This window comes from Branchiostoma lanceolatum, chromosome 4 (genome assembly GCF_035083965.1).
Source record: "Branchiostoma lanceolatum isolate klBraLanc5 chromosome 4, klBraLanc5.hap2, whole genome shotgun sequence".
Lineage (NCBI taxonomy): Eukaryota > Metazoa > Chordata > Leptocardii > Amphioxiformes > Branchiostomatidae > Branchiostoma > Branchiostoma lanceolatum.
The window spans coordinates 23345572-23363967 of NC_089725.1; the positions used below are offsets into that span (position 1 = coordinate 23345572).

Consider the following 18396-nt stretch of genomic DNA (forward strand, 5'->3'; position numbering starts at 1 on the left):
TGACCTTTGATAGCAAGTCCTGTGTGTGGAAGCATGCTAAACCACAAAACTGCAAAAAGATGCACATACTTCACTTGTGTGGTTCTGTAGGATATGTTATAGACAAAATCTCCAAAGGTATTTTTGTTGACCTATACTTGAAAGTGTGTTCTTTGTAAGAAAAATTGCATCCAATCATGTTTAAATTACCCACAAGCCCATAATGATGAAAATCCATTCTTTACTTTATACACAAAATGCTTTCATACACAACTATGGTTACAAAAAAACAAACAGCTAGAGGTCCAAACTGCTATCACATTTTCCTAAAGTCACAAATGCTGTCTCAAAAATACACAACTTGAGCTCTGCTGTTTTTCTAAATGAGCAGCTGGGGGCGCAATCAAACTTTGATGATATAAACATTGTCATTCCAAATTTCATACCATAATTTGGCACTTGTTCTGTTTACACACAAACGGGGTTAATTAGACATCACATACATGAATCTACCGTGATCTATAGCGTTTATCTGGCACGGAAGCACCCAACATCTGCTTGAAGATTACATCACAGTGACCTGGGAAGGAGAATACTACTACTATGTCACGTGATCCAGCCTGGGTTCGAGATTGACCTGTGATGGCGGCTGGATGCGACCTCGAAAAGGTAGTGCGAGCAAGAGTTTCACTGGCACGCCGAAAAAGCGTCCGAAACCACCTGAGAAGAAGCAGTCACCTCATAAGAGGAATCTTCACATCGCCGCTTATCCTTTGATTGTTATTTTCAACCTTATTAGTCATCTTGTTTTCCAAATTTGGTTATTTTTTACCTTCGTTTACCGGCAAGTGCTGAAACGACGGGCGCGGAATACAAACCAGGCAGCTAGGGACTCTGACACCATGAGCGGGGAGACAGGCTCAGGAGACCCGGCACTCACCAGGCAGAGGGCTTACCAGAAAAAGGCTTTCGAGTTCATCTCTCGAGCTCTTAAAATCGACGAAGAAAACTCAGGTACGGTCTAAATGCAGGCTTTTGTGTGGGGAGGGGGGCGTGTTCTTGTGTCAGGTGTTCATATCATTGTCAGGACACTTCCTCTTTCTACCAGGTCACTGGTGTGTACGGTTTTAACCGTTCAGGATAAGATACTATTAACAGTTGCAAATTATATTGTTTCCCAACATCAAGTGTGCACATTTCAGGAGTATCTGACTCACCCCCTGCATCCGACGTTGATGAACGATAAGCTGTGCCAGTCTGGTAGTTTATTGACCATTTTACTTGCTAAAATTGACCCCGGTGTCACAATTGCAGTCATGTGACTACTGATGAATCATGGCACAATCCCTTCTATTAAAAACGCTGACTTTCTGTAAATTAGTTTTACAATAATGCATGTACTACTACATTAATATCCACAACAAACTCTTTTGTAAATCACTATAATTTTGATAACAGATAATTTATGTAATTCAAAAGTATGCATTGTATAGACCAGTCACACATTAAGTTGAACATTGTAGGTAGACATTCAGACTTGTCAGGCTGATAACTTTGGCAACTTGTCCTTGGGTAAGAGAGAAGACTTTGATGTAGACTTATATGTCACGTCTTCCCAAGGAGGTTCTGTGATGCATGATGTTTCATATCATCAATTCTTTTGGCTATTGACAATGTGTATATCACATGCATTAATTAGGTCACTCAATACTCGGTTGTGTCACTGTTTGTGAAATGTGGCGTCAGTGTTGGTATACCGAAGCTTGATTAATTTCAAGAAAAAAAAGGAGGCTGTATGATTTCATATTAGAAGTTTGCTTACTACATGTACCTGCTCGCAATATTAAAGCAACAACATTGAAATTTGAATTAGGGAGATTCAGACACATTAATTTGATTAAATGATGTACACAATGTGGTGTCATAGAAACATCAGTGGTTCCCCACATATATCCATGTGAAAGGAATGATTAGAACTCTATATGTTACATCCATGCTTCACTGAAATCCAGCACATTGATGTATGAGAATGACATCACTATAATTGTGTCTGTTGTAATGCATGGAAATTGGGTTCAGTGGAATTCAGCAATGAGATTACAGCCCTCCCCATTCAGCCGGGTACGTCATTACACCTCAGGCATTATTGTCTTGCTAAGCTGCATACCTTTTACATCTTATAAATATTTTATAGCTGGCCTCTAGCTGAATATTTGCAGAATATTTGAATTGATACAAATGGAATAGATTGGTATATACAGTACTATATTTTGCCCTGGTGCATGCCTCACCAAATGTCTGCTGATTAGCCAGTCAGACCAATCAGTGTGCCTATTAGTATTACAGTGGTGGCATGAATCTTCACAATCTGATTGACTGACATGCTTGAATACTCATTTTCAATCTTTGTTACGAGATGGGCTTGGACTTGGTAATTAGTGCTCCAGAAAAACTGAAATTGCAAATTGTCTTTTTCCTGTGTTTTTTTGTGTGTGTGTGTGGGGGGGGGGGGATTTGTTTGTTTACAAATAATTATTTTCCCTATGTAGTTTGCTGTTTACAGTGTAGAGCAGTGTGCCTACATCCTGATTGTTGTAATAGATGGCTGCCTGTAACCTTTGGGTCAAGCCATTAACAAAATTTCACTGCAGAAACATTCACACCATTTTCCCTATGTGATAAATCCGGACAGGAGCAGCAATCAAATCTGGATAAAGAAAGCAAGTTCTAATTCAAAAGCTGCCAGAGCAGAATCCCAGTGGATTATGCAGGGGCGATGCTGTGGAAGACTAATATCAACCATTGTAAAACATGCATAGTCAGATGTGTGTAGGATGGACAGGCTAGTAGTCATTATAATCACATTGCCTTAATGCTTATCAAGGCCACTTACAGTGGAGATGATGTATGAGGAGGGACCATAAAGTTATGGTAATCCATTCCTGGTGAATGGGAGCCAGCTGGTGCCCTCTCCTGATGAGCATAATTAACACTACACTACTAGTATGGCAATTCCATGGTAAGCCATGGCCAGTATTAAATGCTTCTCTTGCTGTACAAATGTAACAATAGGATATAGCAGAAATGAGTCATGAATGAATGAATGCTGAAGTCAACTGGTACATATTTCTTGGTCACAATTCATGCAAATACTTGTCAGTGATTCCTCAACTGATGAGTCACATGACCTCAAAATGGCATTTGTAAGATTTGGACAGGAAATCCGCCTTATTTGGTACTTTGTTACTGAGTGAAAATGAGTGATACTGACAGAATAGAAAGATTGAAATTAGAAATGTCCAACAACAAGGCAGGTGTTGTAGTGCAATATATATTTTCAAGGTGGCTCCTCACATTATTCACTGTCAATGTTAACATATTATTCTACAGGGCAGAAGCATCAGGCCATCGACCTATACAGAAAGGGTATTGCTGAGTTGGAGAAGGGCATTGCTGTGGAGTGCAGAGGCCATGGTGAGATATACATCTGGCTGTGCAGTCATTGAAAAGTAAAGTGCTGTAACACGTATGAGAGGTGTACATTCGTTCTTATCAGCACAAGGCTGGTTGCTTTCCTTTCGCTCAGTCACACTCACAGTATAGGAGCAGGTGTAAACTGCCTGTGTAGGATGGTTATGGCTATGTACCATGGTCTCTGAATGTCAATGTAGCCATAACATAAGCATAAGCCATTACTAAATTGCCAATGGGCACATTGACAATTTAGAAATGGCTTATATTTACGGTCATATAAAGACTGAACGGTCATTGGAAAGCCTTAGAGTTTTAAATAAAGCTGTTAACCTGCACTAATGTTACACAAAAGATACATTAGTTGCTTGATTATAGCATAACTCTTTTTTCTTTACCATCATGCTTCCAGGCGAGGAGTATGATCGAGCCAGGAAACTGAGAGAGAAGATGCTGACCAACCTGGGCATGGCCAGGGATCGCTTAGACCTGCTAGGTAACAGCAACCAGGCCTTTATAGGAAATTGTGGTGTCTATTTTTCAGCCGTTTTCTGCTAGCCTGGATTGTAAACGGGTTGAAGCTTTGGTTGTTCTTTTGTGTTAGACCTGTCACCAAAACTACTAGTATATTATATATTAGTGGTACCAACATTTAGTTACAGTTTGATGATAAAAGCTAAGGTTGCTGAACTTTTATGAAAATCTGTAAGCATTTGATTACAGTGATTTTCTTGAGTTTTGTTGCTTTTGTTGAGATGTATTTTGGTTTGTTTGATTTTCAATTTTCTGTTTGTTGATTTTGCCAGCGACTGTGCTTGACTCAGAGGATACCAGTGAGTGTGATAAACCCTCCAGTCGCACCAGTGAGTCTGATAAATCTGCCAGAGACACAAGTGAGTCTGATAAACCATCAGGAGGCACAAAGTCACACAGGGCTGATAAATCCTCCACAGACACCGGTGCATCAGATAATCCTTCAGAAGGCAACAATAGTACATTAAAGCCTGGTATGTTGAACAGTAGAGCAAATGTTCAGCCTGCTGTGATTCTGTGTGACCAAGACTCCCACTTTTCTCCATTGAGTGAACTGTACACTGATACTGTGTGTGACTCGTAATCTTTCATGGATTTTCCTACAAATTCGGCTACATTGCTCTTTGCAGCATAATCTTATATACATCTATAAATCTTGATGAAACAAATGTAATGGCAAACCTTTTCTGTATGACTATGAGTGAGTACCTCCTCCTTTATCTCTGACTTGATTCTATCTCAATACCCATTATAATATCTTCTAGTCTGGTACTAAGGTATACAAACTATTTGATTTTGACAATAAGGACTGGAGAGACAATGTCCTAAGTTACAGATATATAAGCACAACTTCAGGCTTAAAATGTCAGCTTATTCCTGATAGCTGGTTATATCAACTTAACCGTGTAATAGTTTCATCAGTTCCTACTGTGTCGGTTACAGGGGTGAATGCACCTGTGCCTAAGAAGATGGGACCCATGGCCAACAAAAGCTCAACTCTGCCTAGAGCCAGCAGGGTACACAGCTACGGAGGGAGTGGCAGCAGTAAAATTCACAGCCCTCAGCCCCTGAGGAAAAAGTCCCTTCAGTCAACAGCTAACAGGGAAAACAGGGTAAGAAGAACTTACAATTTTTACTGTGAAACTTTAGGAACACAAGCTATGGTCATAGTGTCATATGCTGTGTTGTACAGTCACAAATTTTAGCCAGTTCTGAGGACCTCTCGTAGTAAAATCATAACAAAGATTCATCATAGTTCACACTTTTCCTGTTGAAACTTGACAGGTAGATATTTCTGAAAGAATTACCCTGGTACTTGTTATTAGACAGCCATAATGCTGTGGCTTAAGCTGAAGTAAAGTTGTCAATGTACTAAAAGTACAGATGATCATCAGAACCATACCTAAAATGTGTACGTTTAAACAATCACTGCACACCTGTGACTGTTTAAAGAAACAGAAAAGCATTGTTAAGATTGGTATGTGTATCGTATATACAATGTATGTCAGCATTGTAAATACATTATAAAACTACAAGTTAGAATTATTGCTTCAAGCCCCTTGAATTCCTTGCAGCTGCATCAAAGTCTGCCCGAATCCTGTAGTATGGCTGTACTTCAAATCCCTTCCTGCAATTCACACAGTTAAGGAATAAGGATTGCCGCTGAATCTGCCAATTATATTGATTTGCTGCTGGCTCTCTGGATGTCTGCCAGAGGCTGTATTGACTTTTACAGCTCTGTAAAGGTTACCTTGGTGTCCTGCTACATCTACGTGTAGTTACTCAAAATTGGAAAATGTACCATTTCTGATCTACTAACCTTCTACACTCATTCATGTAAATAACAAGCAGATCACATAGATACCCTTGAGATCGGTCTCAAATTTACTGTCTTGTAAACAGTGTAAGTTTGATTATGCTGAAATGGGCATGCAAGGGAAAGCGTGTAGATTTTTTGGTGTGCTTACAGCTGTTTCTCAGGCAAGAATTATATGCTTGACACTTTCTCAGTTCTCACATTATAACCCCCAACAATGATTCAAGGTCCATCCCTAAAAGCTCTATCCATCTATACTGATGTCGGTAATCAAGCCCAGTCTGTCACCATTACTATAAACCAACTCAGTGCCCGCCCCCATTTTCACCTCTCTCCCTAATGTAGCCTAGGTTAAAAATTCAATGAACTGCTGATCAGTATTCAGGTGGAAGAAAGGTCAACTTCTCCCTATATGTATGTGTCTAGCTACTGTACAAATCTGTCAGTATGCTCTTTCCCAAAGGATGCTATCTATTCAGTTGAATGATTTCAGTTCAATGGTTGTAGTGAAATGATACCATTTTCTGCATGTGGCCATGATTGTAAATGGTCAGATTTCCACATCATACACCAAAGGATCAATCTGATAACAATAATCCTTTTATTGTTATGTTTGATATTATTATTCATATGATATGAATATTGTCCAGGCTGCCCAGACTTGCTGACTATATTCTGTTTTTACATCCTTCGTTCTAAGCTTACATAACGTTACATGCATGTAGCTATACATGTAGGGAGTCTTCAAACTCCCTTATAAGAGAACTACATAACATGGGCTGCAGCACTTTGTTGTAATGTTAGGGATAGCTGTGATATTCCTTTTGACTGGACTGTGCGTAAGACAGCCTTGTCCTTACGCTGATGGACATACAATTCCCTGTGCTGCTCCAGTGAACGTGCCCATGGTATCTTGCGGTCAATTCCAATTTTCCGCTTGCGTTGCTCATTTCAGCCTAACCAATTCTATTTGGCTTCTGATGAATATTCTGTCAGCGTGGCTGGTGAGTGATTTCTTACACCATTCGTCTTATATATGTCATTGAAGAAACCATTAGATGTGCTAAGAGTGGTGGGCATAGGGGAGATTATCTGTGTCCTATGATGGGAAATTGTAATACATTATGCAGCATCTCACAGATTTCTTCGAGTAGATATTTCCAGTAGATGTCACTGCTGTGCAGGTGACCCCTCTACCCTGTCAGTGTAAGCAGCTAATTTTGAATCCCATCACTGACTCACTATCCTGTTTATCAGATGTTTACCTGTGATTACATATAATTATCTATCCGGTTTACGTTCGTACCTATAATCATAACTATAATGATTATAATGATCTATTAGAAGTCTTTGATTGGAGAGTTATCAGTGAATGTGTACAACTTTGCCGACTTTGCCGGTGTCTATATGATTATAACTTTATTGACAAATCAGCTTGGCAGTCTCTCAGAGAGACTAAATTGCGTAGATTCACAGTCTTTTCTAAAACCTCATCATTGTTAAAATAACAGTACAAAATTACACAAGACAGTTAAAGATTAACATGACAACATATAGTCTCCAGAGTTTTGCTGGCATTGAATGTACTTCATTGCTGTTGGAATGAAGGAGTTTCTATGTCTGTTTGTTCTACTAGAAGGTTTTAGACCTGAAGGCCGACTGATTTAAAGGTTGAAAAAAGGTTCCAGATCAGTGACCTGCAATTCACCTGTATTTGTCTATCCACAATTCTTCAGGCCCCCGGGAGGACCACTGCTCCTGCACGTGGGAGTCCCAGGGTGACAGGACCCAACAAGAAGAAACTAGCCAGCCTGAAAAATGTGGACTCCAAACTGGCAAACATCATCCTGGATCAGATCATTGACACGTATGTTTCCACACTTAGTTGTCTGTCACAGAAGCTGTAATTGTACATTTTCTGGAAATGTTGTGGAAAAAACGGAAGCTTTTCAGTATCCAGGGAAACTTCTGAGTAAAGGCACATCACTATGGCATTCCCAGTGTTGGGTACATGCAGTATTTTGTCAGATCATCCACCATGTGAGGTATTCTACAAAATAAAAGGTCTTAATGTCAGCATACTGCTCTCTGCAGCTAACAGCCCCTCTGTAAAGTGGGTGTAACAACTTGTCCCTATTACACTGAGCTAAGAGCTCTCAGTAAGTATCATGATTTGCTCCATGTCTGGACCAAATCCATGAATTATGAAGATGAGCGTACATTGAAGAGCAATTACAAACCATGTAGCTGGAAATGGATCCATGTTTCAAAGCAATATCTGAACATGTCGTCTGTCATTCTTAATTTGTCACATGATAATCCAACGTATCACACCAGGCAAGGCTCGCAATATCAGGTGCAAAGCTGCAAATGGCAGATAAAATTCCCTATTACAGCTGGCATTTGAATGGACAGAAGTGACTGTATAAAACTTAATGTATGTTTAATGTATAAGCTATCATCCATTCTGAGGGTAAAGTTGCTGCTTGCATTTGTCTGCTGGCAATGGTACACTGTCTAGAGATTACAAAGAAAAATATTTCAAAGCCCAGACCTTAGTGGCTTCATGTTTACTGGATAGAGAGTGATTAAGGCATACATCCTGTGGACACTGTCACAAGTAATGGGCTTCGACAGCTTATACCCCACTTTGAGTATAACATAGCTCGGTGTGCTGTGGTGATTATATTATGCTGGAAGTCTGCTCATGAGTGATTTCTCTAGGGAACTGCATAGTGGCTTAGATGATTTATGGACATGCACAAATGACTCAGTTCAAAGTCTGATGTATAGATAGAATTTATGTAATCTGTTTCCAACATCATTTTCACCCCTAACTGTATAAATTGGACTCAACTGGCTAGGTTGACTCAGAGAATTTTAGGATATACTTTGTGACACCCCTTCAAGATAAAAGCTTTGTATTTTAGATACGCGTAATGGACAAAATCATGGAACTAGGACACATGAGTGCCCTCTTACCACCTGCAGTCATTACAATGTATGTGCCAAGTAAAGTGGGTATATCGTAGACACATTTTCTGGCAAGCAGCCCTGCCAACCCATCAGTCTGCCTGAATATGGGCTGGATCTGTGCCAAAACCTGGACATAAATGTCTGGTTGATGGGGACATAGATTTATTGGAAGTAGAAGTTGGAGTGCTGATGTCTGTCTCACTGGATGAAACTGCTTTTTGATAAGAAGATATGCTGCAGGAAATAATCTGTGCAATACTAAAATTTCCTCCCAAAAAACTCCCAAGAGTCCACCCACAAGATTTACAGCATACAATTATCGCTTTTTACTGCAATTATTGTATCCTACTGCACTTACTTTATCCCATGTATTTTTGATGTGTCTGAAATAAACAAATAAATCTGTCAAGACTGAAACTGTCCCAGTGGAAATTGGTAATGTATACACCATTGTTGGACAGCATTATCAAGTCCCCATCTACATGTTGTAGGTCATTAATGTATTCAGTTTCCCTAGGCAGTTGGCACCATCAGGTATACAGTCATTAAATGGCATCCATTTGATGTTCATGAAAGTGGTATGCATTATCTCCTCGCATCAGCACTGGAGAACACAGCACTAAAACATTATGTACATATTCGAACAAACTGTGTCATCATAATGTCGAATGCTTCTTTTTTCAGTGCTCCCTCTGTGAATTGGGATGATATTGGTAAGGACTCTTACGCTTTTTTACCTTGTCTGTCATATAAGTGTTATCTCCGTGACCATACTAGTTTGCATGTTTAATTGATTCTGCCTTTGATGTGTTATTCCATATCAAAATTCTGGTCATGTACTAAAAACTATTGTTGCTGATCCAGTCTACCATGTTGGAAATTTATGTGCTTTTGACATCATGTCCTTTCATGTTAATATGATTTCTTTTCTGCCTGCAGCCGGACAAGATGCAGCAAAGCAGGCATTACAAGAGATTGTCATTCTTCCATCTTTAAGGCCTGAGGTACCAATCACGTATAAGAAATATTATAATGCATGTACAAGAAGAAAATATATTTCTCTTGAAATCTACACCGTGGATGAATTTAGAGTTACCAGTCTCACACTTTTGAAGTGGCAGTGATGTTAATCTAGGGCACTTACTCTGAAGTTTGATTCAAATAAAATTGATGCACATTATCTTCTTCCAGTCTTGGTTAAAGATATATTGCCCCTCCCCACCAGTTATTTACCGGGCTGAGGGCCCCTGCTCGTGGGCTTCTGCTCTTCGGACCACCGGGGAATGGCAAGACCATGCTGGCTAAAGCTGTGGCCAGTGAATCCAATGCAACATTCTTCAACATAAGTGCTTCCACACTGACATCAAAATGGGTAAGTGTTGCATGTCATCTGCCTCTACATCTGTCTGTATGTGTTCAAGTTTGTGTTGAAGGCTATATGAAATGCAGGATTAAGTTCAGTTGCATCCATTTAGGAGTGGCAAGTGAAATCGTGTAGTGCTAGGGATAGATATTCCCAAATCAGCTAATGCATGTCTCTCTTTATATTGACTGGTTTAAATCTAAAGTTAGAATTTTAGCATTGGGCAGTTGCTCCATTTTTATGCCAACTACAAATGTTTGAAGCATCAATCTTGCCTTCCTTCCCCAGGTTGGAGAGGGAGAGAAGCTGGTGAAGGCTCTGTTTTCTGTGGCGAGAGAACTGCAGCCTTCTATCATCTTCATGGGTAAGACATGCAGGTGGACTTTCCCATTTAGTGATTAGTCATTCCCTGAACTATTGACGAACTCACTGTACCTATCAGGATAGGGGCTGCTGCCATTGATAGCACTATCTAAGATAGATAAAGGCAATAATGCATCGTTATCTCTTGTACATCTCATTGAGAAGGTTGTTATGGTGGAATTATAGGAACCTTGGAGGGGTGCCAATACTGCTCCCTTGAGTTGATAGCCTCCTGTCTAATCTTTCAGTTGATGGATGTGTTGCAGGCAAATCTTGGCTCAGATTTCAATTCTTGTCTGTTTCCTGTAGATGAGATTGACTCCTTACTGTGTGAGAGAAGGGAAGGAGAGCACGATGCCAGCAGGAGGCTCAAGACAGAGTTCCTCTTGGAGTTTGATGGGGTAAGGCATGTCTTAGTCTCAACTGGTGATATTGTTGTCCTGTTAGATATCTTAAAATTGCTACAAAATAGGAAGGCTTGTGGTAAATATTTGTGACATACATGTGGATGATATGTAAGATTGGAATTGCTTTATTGATGTTTTTCCTTTTGAATAACTGCTTTAATGTAGACTAAGTACATGTACATTAGGCCACACCAATCTAATTTCTTGGTTAACAGATTTTTGTTTTTAATTTTAGCAACAAATAAAATCATGAAAACAGATGGCTGGGGTGAAAACTTGCACCTGACCCTGTTCACATGCAGATACTGTGTGCACCAAAGTAAAAACACTCCTCTGAGATTCTGTTTTCATATTGTTTTTTCAATCTAGCATTTTTTGTAATTTTTTATTCATTCCGTTAACCAAGAAAATAAATTTGTGTGGCCTAAGTTTGATGAGCATTGCATTGATATAAATATGTATGATATACTTAGGTGCACAGTGGGAATGATGATCGTACCCTGGTGATGGGTGCAACTAACCGGCCACAGGAGCTAGATGATGCTGTCCTCAGGAGGTTTGCTAAGAGGGTCTATGTGCAACTGCCAGAACTGGAGGTTTGAAAGCCTTTTCTCTACTCTTATAGGCTAATTATATTCCCAGGTATATGCGTTGGTTGCTGTTTTGTACCCCAGATTCTTGTAATGACAGCCTATCATTCTTTTGCCTGGAGACCTTAAAAATGTACGGTATTTGAATGAAGCTTGGCCTATTCTGTGTAATAACAAACTATTTTGAACAGTGAAACTCCTTGACTTAATGTGCTATTCACTTGTCACTTGTTCTGTAACAGTGTTTCTTGTCTCCTACAGACCAGAGTTGTTATCATGTCCAGGCTGCTGCGGAAGCACCACCATCCCCTCAGCCAAAAAGAGTTGCAGAACCTAGCAAGGTACCGGTAGCTCATAGTCATTATCCAGAGTGACAAATTATTTGATATTACAATGGTTTGGTCATTTTTAATGCATCCTCCATTCTATGTCTTTGAAAGTTTGATCAGCATAGCTGTTTTGCATATAACAGTTAATTTTCCTCCTTTCCTGTTTTGCTGTTCAGGCAAACTGACGGCTACTCAGGGAGTGACCTGACAAACTTAGCCAAGGATGCAGCACTAGGACCCATCAGAGGTTAGGCTTACTCATGTCCCATGTGGAAACTTTATCATTACAATTGTAACTCAAGCTTTACTTCCTGTTGTAGGCAGGTTTGCACACAAATCTTGTACAGGGTACAGTAGAACTTGGAAGTGTGCCAATCATATATAAATAGGCTATGGTAGTTCATATATTGTACGATCCAAGGCAACAAATAACTTTTGAATTGCAGATGTAGCCCTAGGCTTGCTCAAACAAAGCAGAAATTTCGTACATAGTCTATCTTTTCTACCCAAATGTCAGCTTGAAAAGCAGTTCAAATTTCAGACCACATATGGCCTCCTTTACACCGCTGTCAAACTTCCAATTGTCTCCGACCTTATCAATAGCAAACGGTGCATATGTAGATACCTGAATTTTGCTACTCCTTATTGCAGTCTTGGTACTCCTGGTTGCAGTCTTATTTCAATATTTGCATCTATTTCCTACCTTGCAGAACTGGATCCTGCCCAAGTGAAATCCATGCCAGCGGACAAGGTTACTATTTTTCTTTATATACGTAGACACATGTCTGTTTGCTCATCCATGACAAACTTTCATGCTTTGAGTCACCCCTTGTAATTCCACTGTCTTTTCTACAGATTCGTAACATAAAATACTCAGACTTTGTGGACTCGCTGAAGAGAATACGTCGCAGTGTACCTCAGAACTCTCTGTCATCCTTCGAGCAGTGGAACAGGGACTATGGAGACATGTCAACCTAGCAGCGGTCCCTAGACATACTGTCTTCTAGTCTCCAGAATAAATGTTCATACAATCATGGAAAGTTGTGGAAACCATGTTTAATTTCCCATGCCTAAAAAGCCATTTAGTTGCATCAAAGCCTTTCAAAGGTGTTGAATTGTTGAATGATGATTTTTATGTTTGTCCTTACACCAGCTGTATGAAGTACATGCATATTTCAAGATTTTTTTGTCAAAAAGTATTTCAGTAAGGGCATGATAGTTATTTTGGACAACAGCTATTATCCCAGCCTATGATCCATGCAAGCTTGCCCCATTTAGACTTTCGCATCATTTATGACCTAGTGGTCTGAACCTTACTTAAATTGTTTATTGTAAATATGCTTTAGATCACTTATCATGTTAATAGGTTTGTTGTACGAGAAAGGTGTATGGTGGACAGTCGCCTTTTTGATTTTCTGTAATTTTCACAGGAAAACAGACTAAATGGGCTGTTGTCTGCAGAAGTAAATTATAATGTGTTATACTCTGTACAGATGCTTAAGAGCTTCCAGTTGTAGTTATATGTTACGAGGATTCATTTTCATGGCACTCCATTACTAATCTACTGTTACTTCTATGCAATGATTGTGAATTCAGCACCAAGGACATCAACCAGATACATGGTTAGGCCCTTCATTATGTTAGTTTGTATGCTTTTGTCTGCAAAGCCATATTGATGAATATTTGTTTGCACTCTATTCATTTGTGCAATCCATTCTCGTTGACTGTAAATTTTTGCAAGGAACCTAGATTGTCCATAAGGATGACGTTTGGAAAGCCAGGCAGACTTCACAGCTAAATTTTGATATTTCATAGCATATGCATTGCTAAGCCAGTTTTAACCTTCCAATACTTAGAGTTGTAGGAGTTAGTCACGTAGGCCCTGATGTTGAATCCAGGCTAAGCCACAATTAGTGATGATCGAACCTGGTCATGGACTTTGTTTCTGCAGTAAACACAAATTTGTTGCTTGGCAGAGCTCACAGGCTTAGCAGAGGGAATTCATCTGTTATTCTCTACTAGTATTCTATACCCAAGAATGTTTAGTAGCTCTTGAGGGATGCATGTTTCATCAGACAGGTCCATTCATGCCAATTCAGAAGAAACATGCTTTGCTGTGCCTTAGAGTCATTATGAGGCCTCATCAAAGCTTGCCATGACAGATGATACCTGTATTATGGCATTGGCAATCTTTCTATGCCTACAATGTACATGTACATGCAAGCAATGTTGTCAAAGCACCTTTTTAAAGTCCCAGTAATACATGCAACATGGCTATTGGAATGTCTCATAAGTGTAATAACAGTTGTTTTTGAGGTCTTGGAAGGTGTTAAGACTATGTCCAACTTTACTACATGTACATATATATCATTTAGGGTTGGGTTAGGATAGCCTGGTATCCAAACCTATTATAGCTCCTGAGTATCCTCTCTGCAAATAGCAGAAGTGGGTTTTAGTTTTACATGTACATTATGATTGTTCTTCCTTGGATATGAAGACATCAGTATGGACAGGAACTGATATAATTCTTCAGCTACAAGCGTGACTCTATAGATGGTGTCCAAGACATATATGGAAAATATCAAATACCTCAATTATGTTTTAACTGGTTTGTAACATGACAGTTTTAAAGAAACCTGCTATATGAATCCCACATCCAAGCTACTCTTCAAGCAGAGGAGTGGGTCCAGCTGGTTTTGGGCGTGTTTGTCGACTCGGGCTTTCTATTTTGTCCTGTTCCTGGGTAACAGAATAAATAGGACAAAATAGAAAGCCCGACAAAATCAGCTGGATCCTCTGCTTGAAGAGTATTCCAAGCCTGCTATGCAACTTGAGTAATATTTAGACAGCAGTACCAGTATGATCACAGTATCACCTGTTGTAGCGAATGGTAGACTTGGTAGATAGGGGAATGCCCAGCATTTCTATGTCCAGTAGCTGTGTGTGATGTGAATTGTTGTGGAGGGAGTTTTTGTCAGTTCATTCTCAGTAAATGTGTTTATCTAATCCAAAGAAATTAGAGGCCTCCCTGCTTATTAAGTACTTAACCTTATATTACAGCAACAAGATGACTACTAGGTAGTTTCGTCCTTTAACATGTCTCACATCATGGATGGTTATTGCAATTGTAAGTTCTCAAACAGCAAGATAACGGCTGAAGAGAAAACACAAGAAGTGCAGTGTGAAAGCCACAGTGGTGATGGATCAAACAAGAATAAAGGTTTATTACTTCATGTTGTGCATCATTCTTGTTTCTTTTACAAAGAAACATCAATATAATCATAGAGAATGCATCAGTTAATCGTTTTATGTTACATATCCTTAAATTCATGTTACTGTATTTACATGTACGTCTTTGGCCACACAGGATGAAGCTTGCATGCTCAGGAATTACATGAAATTCTAGTCGATTCCAGAATAGTTGGCATCAAACTTGGAGCATGTAAGCATGTATCCACATGTTTTTTCTATCACTGATAGAAAATAGGTACTTTCTACCAATGCACAAGGATTTTGCTTGTCCAAGAGCAATTGGCAGAATACAGTACTAGTACTAGTATTGACATTGACCTGAAGTGGCAGTGAATACCAAGAACACTCGACTATATGTTGGTTGCATGTCACTGTGTTGCTACTTTTCATCAGAATCGTTCAGCAGATCTTGCTGCAACAGCTCTCATCTGTCCATAAACCTTGGAAGGAGGACTCCCTGTGTGAATAAAAAGTGCATCTTCAGCTACATTCAGTTAACCTAAAAATAAACTAGGCCCCTAATGCACCTTTTCATTGCTGCTTCAACAAATGATTTGAAAGCTTCCGATGCTAAAAAAGCTGCTAAATTCAAAGGTGGGATGTGTTTCACTTCACTAGTTTCATGTATATACTTACCAAGTATAAGGTTACAGATTGCTGTTCTGGCTGTCTTGATGTTCTGGAAGGACCCAAGGAGGTGTATTTTTCTGCAAAATATAAAGTGGCTACTAGTAATTCCTCCTTTTGTAGAGTTATTATCAATTACAAATGTCTTACTCTACTCTTCAACATGGCAGTAACACGCAACATGGCTGATCTTAAAGTACGATCAAGAACTTTAAGACGACTGAATGCAACTCTTAACAGCTACCCATGCTGCAACCATATAGACTACATGTATATCTTAAGAACTCTCAACAGAAAAATAATCTTTCATTTAGCCTCCAGCATATCACCAAAAGCACCTCTACACTTTACAGCTAGCTCAGATAATTATGTATGCTACAGGTTATCATTTCTTGCTAAGTAGATATGTGCAGGGATAAAAAAATCCACATAACTTACGTGTCAGCAAGAACTATTCTTGTCTTTGTAACATTTTCGATTGTAAACTTTGTTTTTCCCCCTTTCCCTGCTATCCGGCCAATTGCTCTGGACAAGTGTTCTCCTTTTAAAGATGCCTTGACTGTAAGATGGAACATCAACAAAATTACAATTTAAGATATCATATGACAGTGTTTTTTACACATTTTTTGTATAGATCTATAATCTGGGTCTGAACAAAGATCTACATTTGATTATTCGTAAAGGAAATCCAGAAATTCAAGCAAACAAAGATAGAAAGGTTACCTACCATCAGCAACTTCAAATGACTCCAAGAAGAGGTCATCAAGTCTGACCAGGGCTAAAGCATCCTGTAAAGGTAATTTGAACAGCAGTTTTGCAAAGTGATCTTGGTTTTCATTACAACTTACAAACCTTTGAATTAAAATTTAGGATCCTACACTGAAATCATGCATCTGCAAGACATTTATGATTACTGAAATAATTCTTACCTCCACGTCAAAGCCCAGAGTGAAGGCTCGAACAAAGTCTGCTCCCTTCTGGAGAGCACCTACATCTCTGGTCTCCTTGCAAGACTGAAAACACATAAGATTAAGAACCAACACAATAAAATACATGTCAATATGACTTATCTACAACAATAATCACCTCTCTAAACACAGTGCAATCAACATAGGGCTAGTTACGATAAATCACACACTTTGGGTGCTGAGCTACACGCATGTCACTCGACCAAATTTTTCGTACTGATTCCATATTCATCCATGTGTGATGAAGAGAAGCTCACTGATAATTCCAGGTTATCTGTAACACTCTATCATGGGTGCCTCAGTTACTAATCTGCAGTTTTACACAACCGGTAGTATGTTAACTTTGCTGATGTCGCTGATATAACAAATAATGTCCAAGTTGAATTGTCAACTGGTATCTGAATCTACCTTATCAGTCTCCTCACCTTAATCTCCACATGTCTTGTCCTGAGGTTAAACCTGATCTGTAACTTGAGGTGTTCCACCACAGGTGTGTATATCTTCATCCAGCTCTCCTTCAGAGGAGTGTACCTGTTTGGGGGGACGGGGATCTTCCTCATGTCCACTTTACCTTCCTACAGGTAGGAGAAACAGATTATTGAGACCTTGTTGAGACTTGGCATGGACGTATCCTCTTATTGTCTTAACAGTACATTCAAGAGGACCGACAATGCTTAACAGTAAGTTGACTTGTTCTTACGGAGGTTTTGGGCATGAGTTCATTGGATTGTTCCATTATATTCATGGGGTGGTCTGGCAAATCTAGCCTGCAAACACCAACACATCAGGACGCTCTGTTGTTACTTTTGGACGATCTGGCATTCAACTTCAGGAAAGCAAGAATTCGTCAATAGCGCTTAACAATGAATTTGGGATAGCAAGTAACATGGTATGTACTATCAAGGACATTATATATAATGTCCTTGGTACTATGTAAATTAAAGCGACCTATTATGATAATAGCAAATGATTCACTGATCATACAATGAAGTATAGTGGGCCAGCTGTGGTTAACAGTGAATTGAAATAGCTAGCTTGCTATGTCTCACGGAAAAATACATGCAGACCCTCCTACTATATTTAACCTTGCTATGTAAGTAAGTTTCTACCCTACTCTTGCATGTACGGGTGAAGGCCGCAGCTGGGATGGAGTGGGGCGTTGTGTGTGTGTGTGTGTGTGTGTGTGTGTGTGTGTGTGTGTGTCTACATGTATGTTCACCTTGAAATAATTACGTTCACCTTGAAGTACAGCTAATATGATTGTATATTTATAAAGAGGTAACTTTCACAACTTATATTCCACTTGAAATGCTGCAAACATCCCGGAACAAGCGTACTATTAGTATTACACGATCGACTATGCATTAAATACCGGGTGTTGCACAACCACGTGGTAACGTCTCACTCACCAGGAGCTTGTCCGGACTGATCGGCGGGAAACTTGGTCTCTTCGTGGGCTTATCTGTGTCCATGGCCTCTGCCCCCTCGTGTTTCCTCTTTCTGGAGACCTTCTTCCCGACTTTCGTAAACCCTCCGTCATCTTTCTTGGTATTTAAGTCCATTTCTAAGGTTTCTGAAGACGACTCTTTCACACTTGCTTCCGCCATGATGGATCTGATGGATCATGTGGCGCACTGGGCGTAACCACTCTTATTGAAGGGATGTCAGCAAATCGCAGAAATAGTACATTCTCGTGCAGTTTCTTGTTCAAAAGAATCATA

At 39.6% G+C, this 18396-nt stretch overlaps 2 protein-coding genes across 4 annotated transcripts; one reads left to right on the forward strand and one right to left on the reverse strand.

The window, feature by feature from the left end:
• The first annotated feature begins 549 nt into the window (after positions 1 to 549).
• On the forward strand, positions 550 to 15061 carry LOC136433468 (spastin-like). Of its 3 annotated transcripts, XM_066425707.1 has the most exons (17): positions 550 to 648; positions 829 to 993; positions 3370 to 3453; positions 3863 to 3946; positions 4257 to 4343; positions 4927 to 5096; positions 7537 to 7667; positions 9461 to 9489; positions 9716 to 9780; positions 10002 to 10148; positions 10428 to 10503; positions 10812 to 10903; positions 11383 to 11505; positions 11761 to 11840; positions 12005 to 12075; positions 12539 to 12579; positions 12684 to 15061. In XM_066425707.1, the coding sequence occupies exons 1-17, from the start codon at positions 633 to 635 to the stop codon at positions 12804 to 12806; spliced, it is 1584 nt and encodes a 527-aa protein (XP_066281804.1). In that variant the 5' UTR covers positions 550 to 632; the 3' UTR covers positions 12807 to 15061. The 3 variants fall into 3 exon arrangements, with proteins under 3 accessions (XP_066281804.1, XP_066281803.1, XP_066281802.1); XM_066425705.1 differs by having other exon boundaries at positions 598 to 993; XM_066425706.1 differs by lacking the exon at positions 4257 to 4343 and having other exon boundaries at positions 597 to 993.
• Positions 15026 to 18316, reverse strand: LOC136433479 (RNA-binding protein PNO1-like). Its single transcript, XM_066425724.1, has 7 exons — positions 18085 to 18316; positions 17101 to 17250; positions 16637 to 16720; positions 16435 to 16495; positions 16146 to 16266; positions 15717 to 15787; positions 15026 to 15537 (listed from the first exon to the last, which is right to left on the reverse strand). Exons 1-7 carry the CDS (start codon positions 18280 to 18282, stop codon positions 15470 to 15472), a joined length of 753 nt encoding a protein of 250 aa, XP_066281821.1. The 5' UTR covers positions 18283 to 18316; the 3' UTR covers positions 15026 to 15469.
• Between the last annotated feature and the right edge of the window lie 80 nt (positions 18317 to 18396).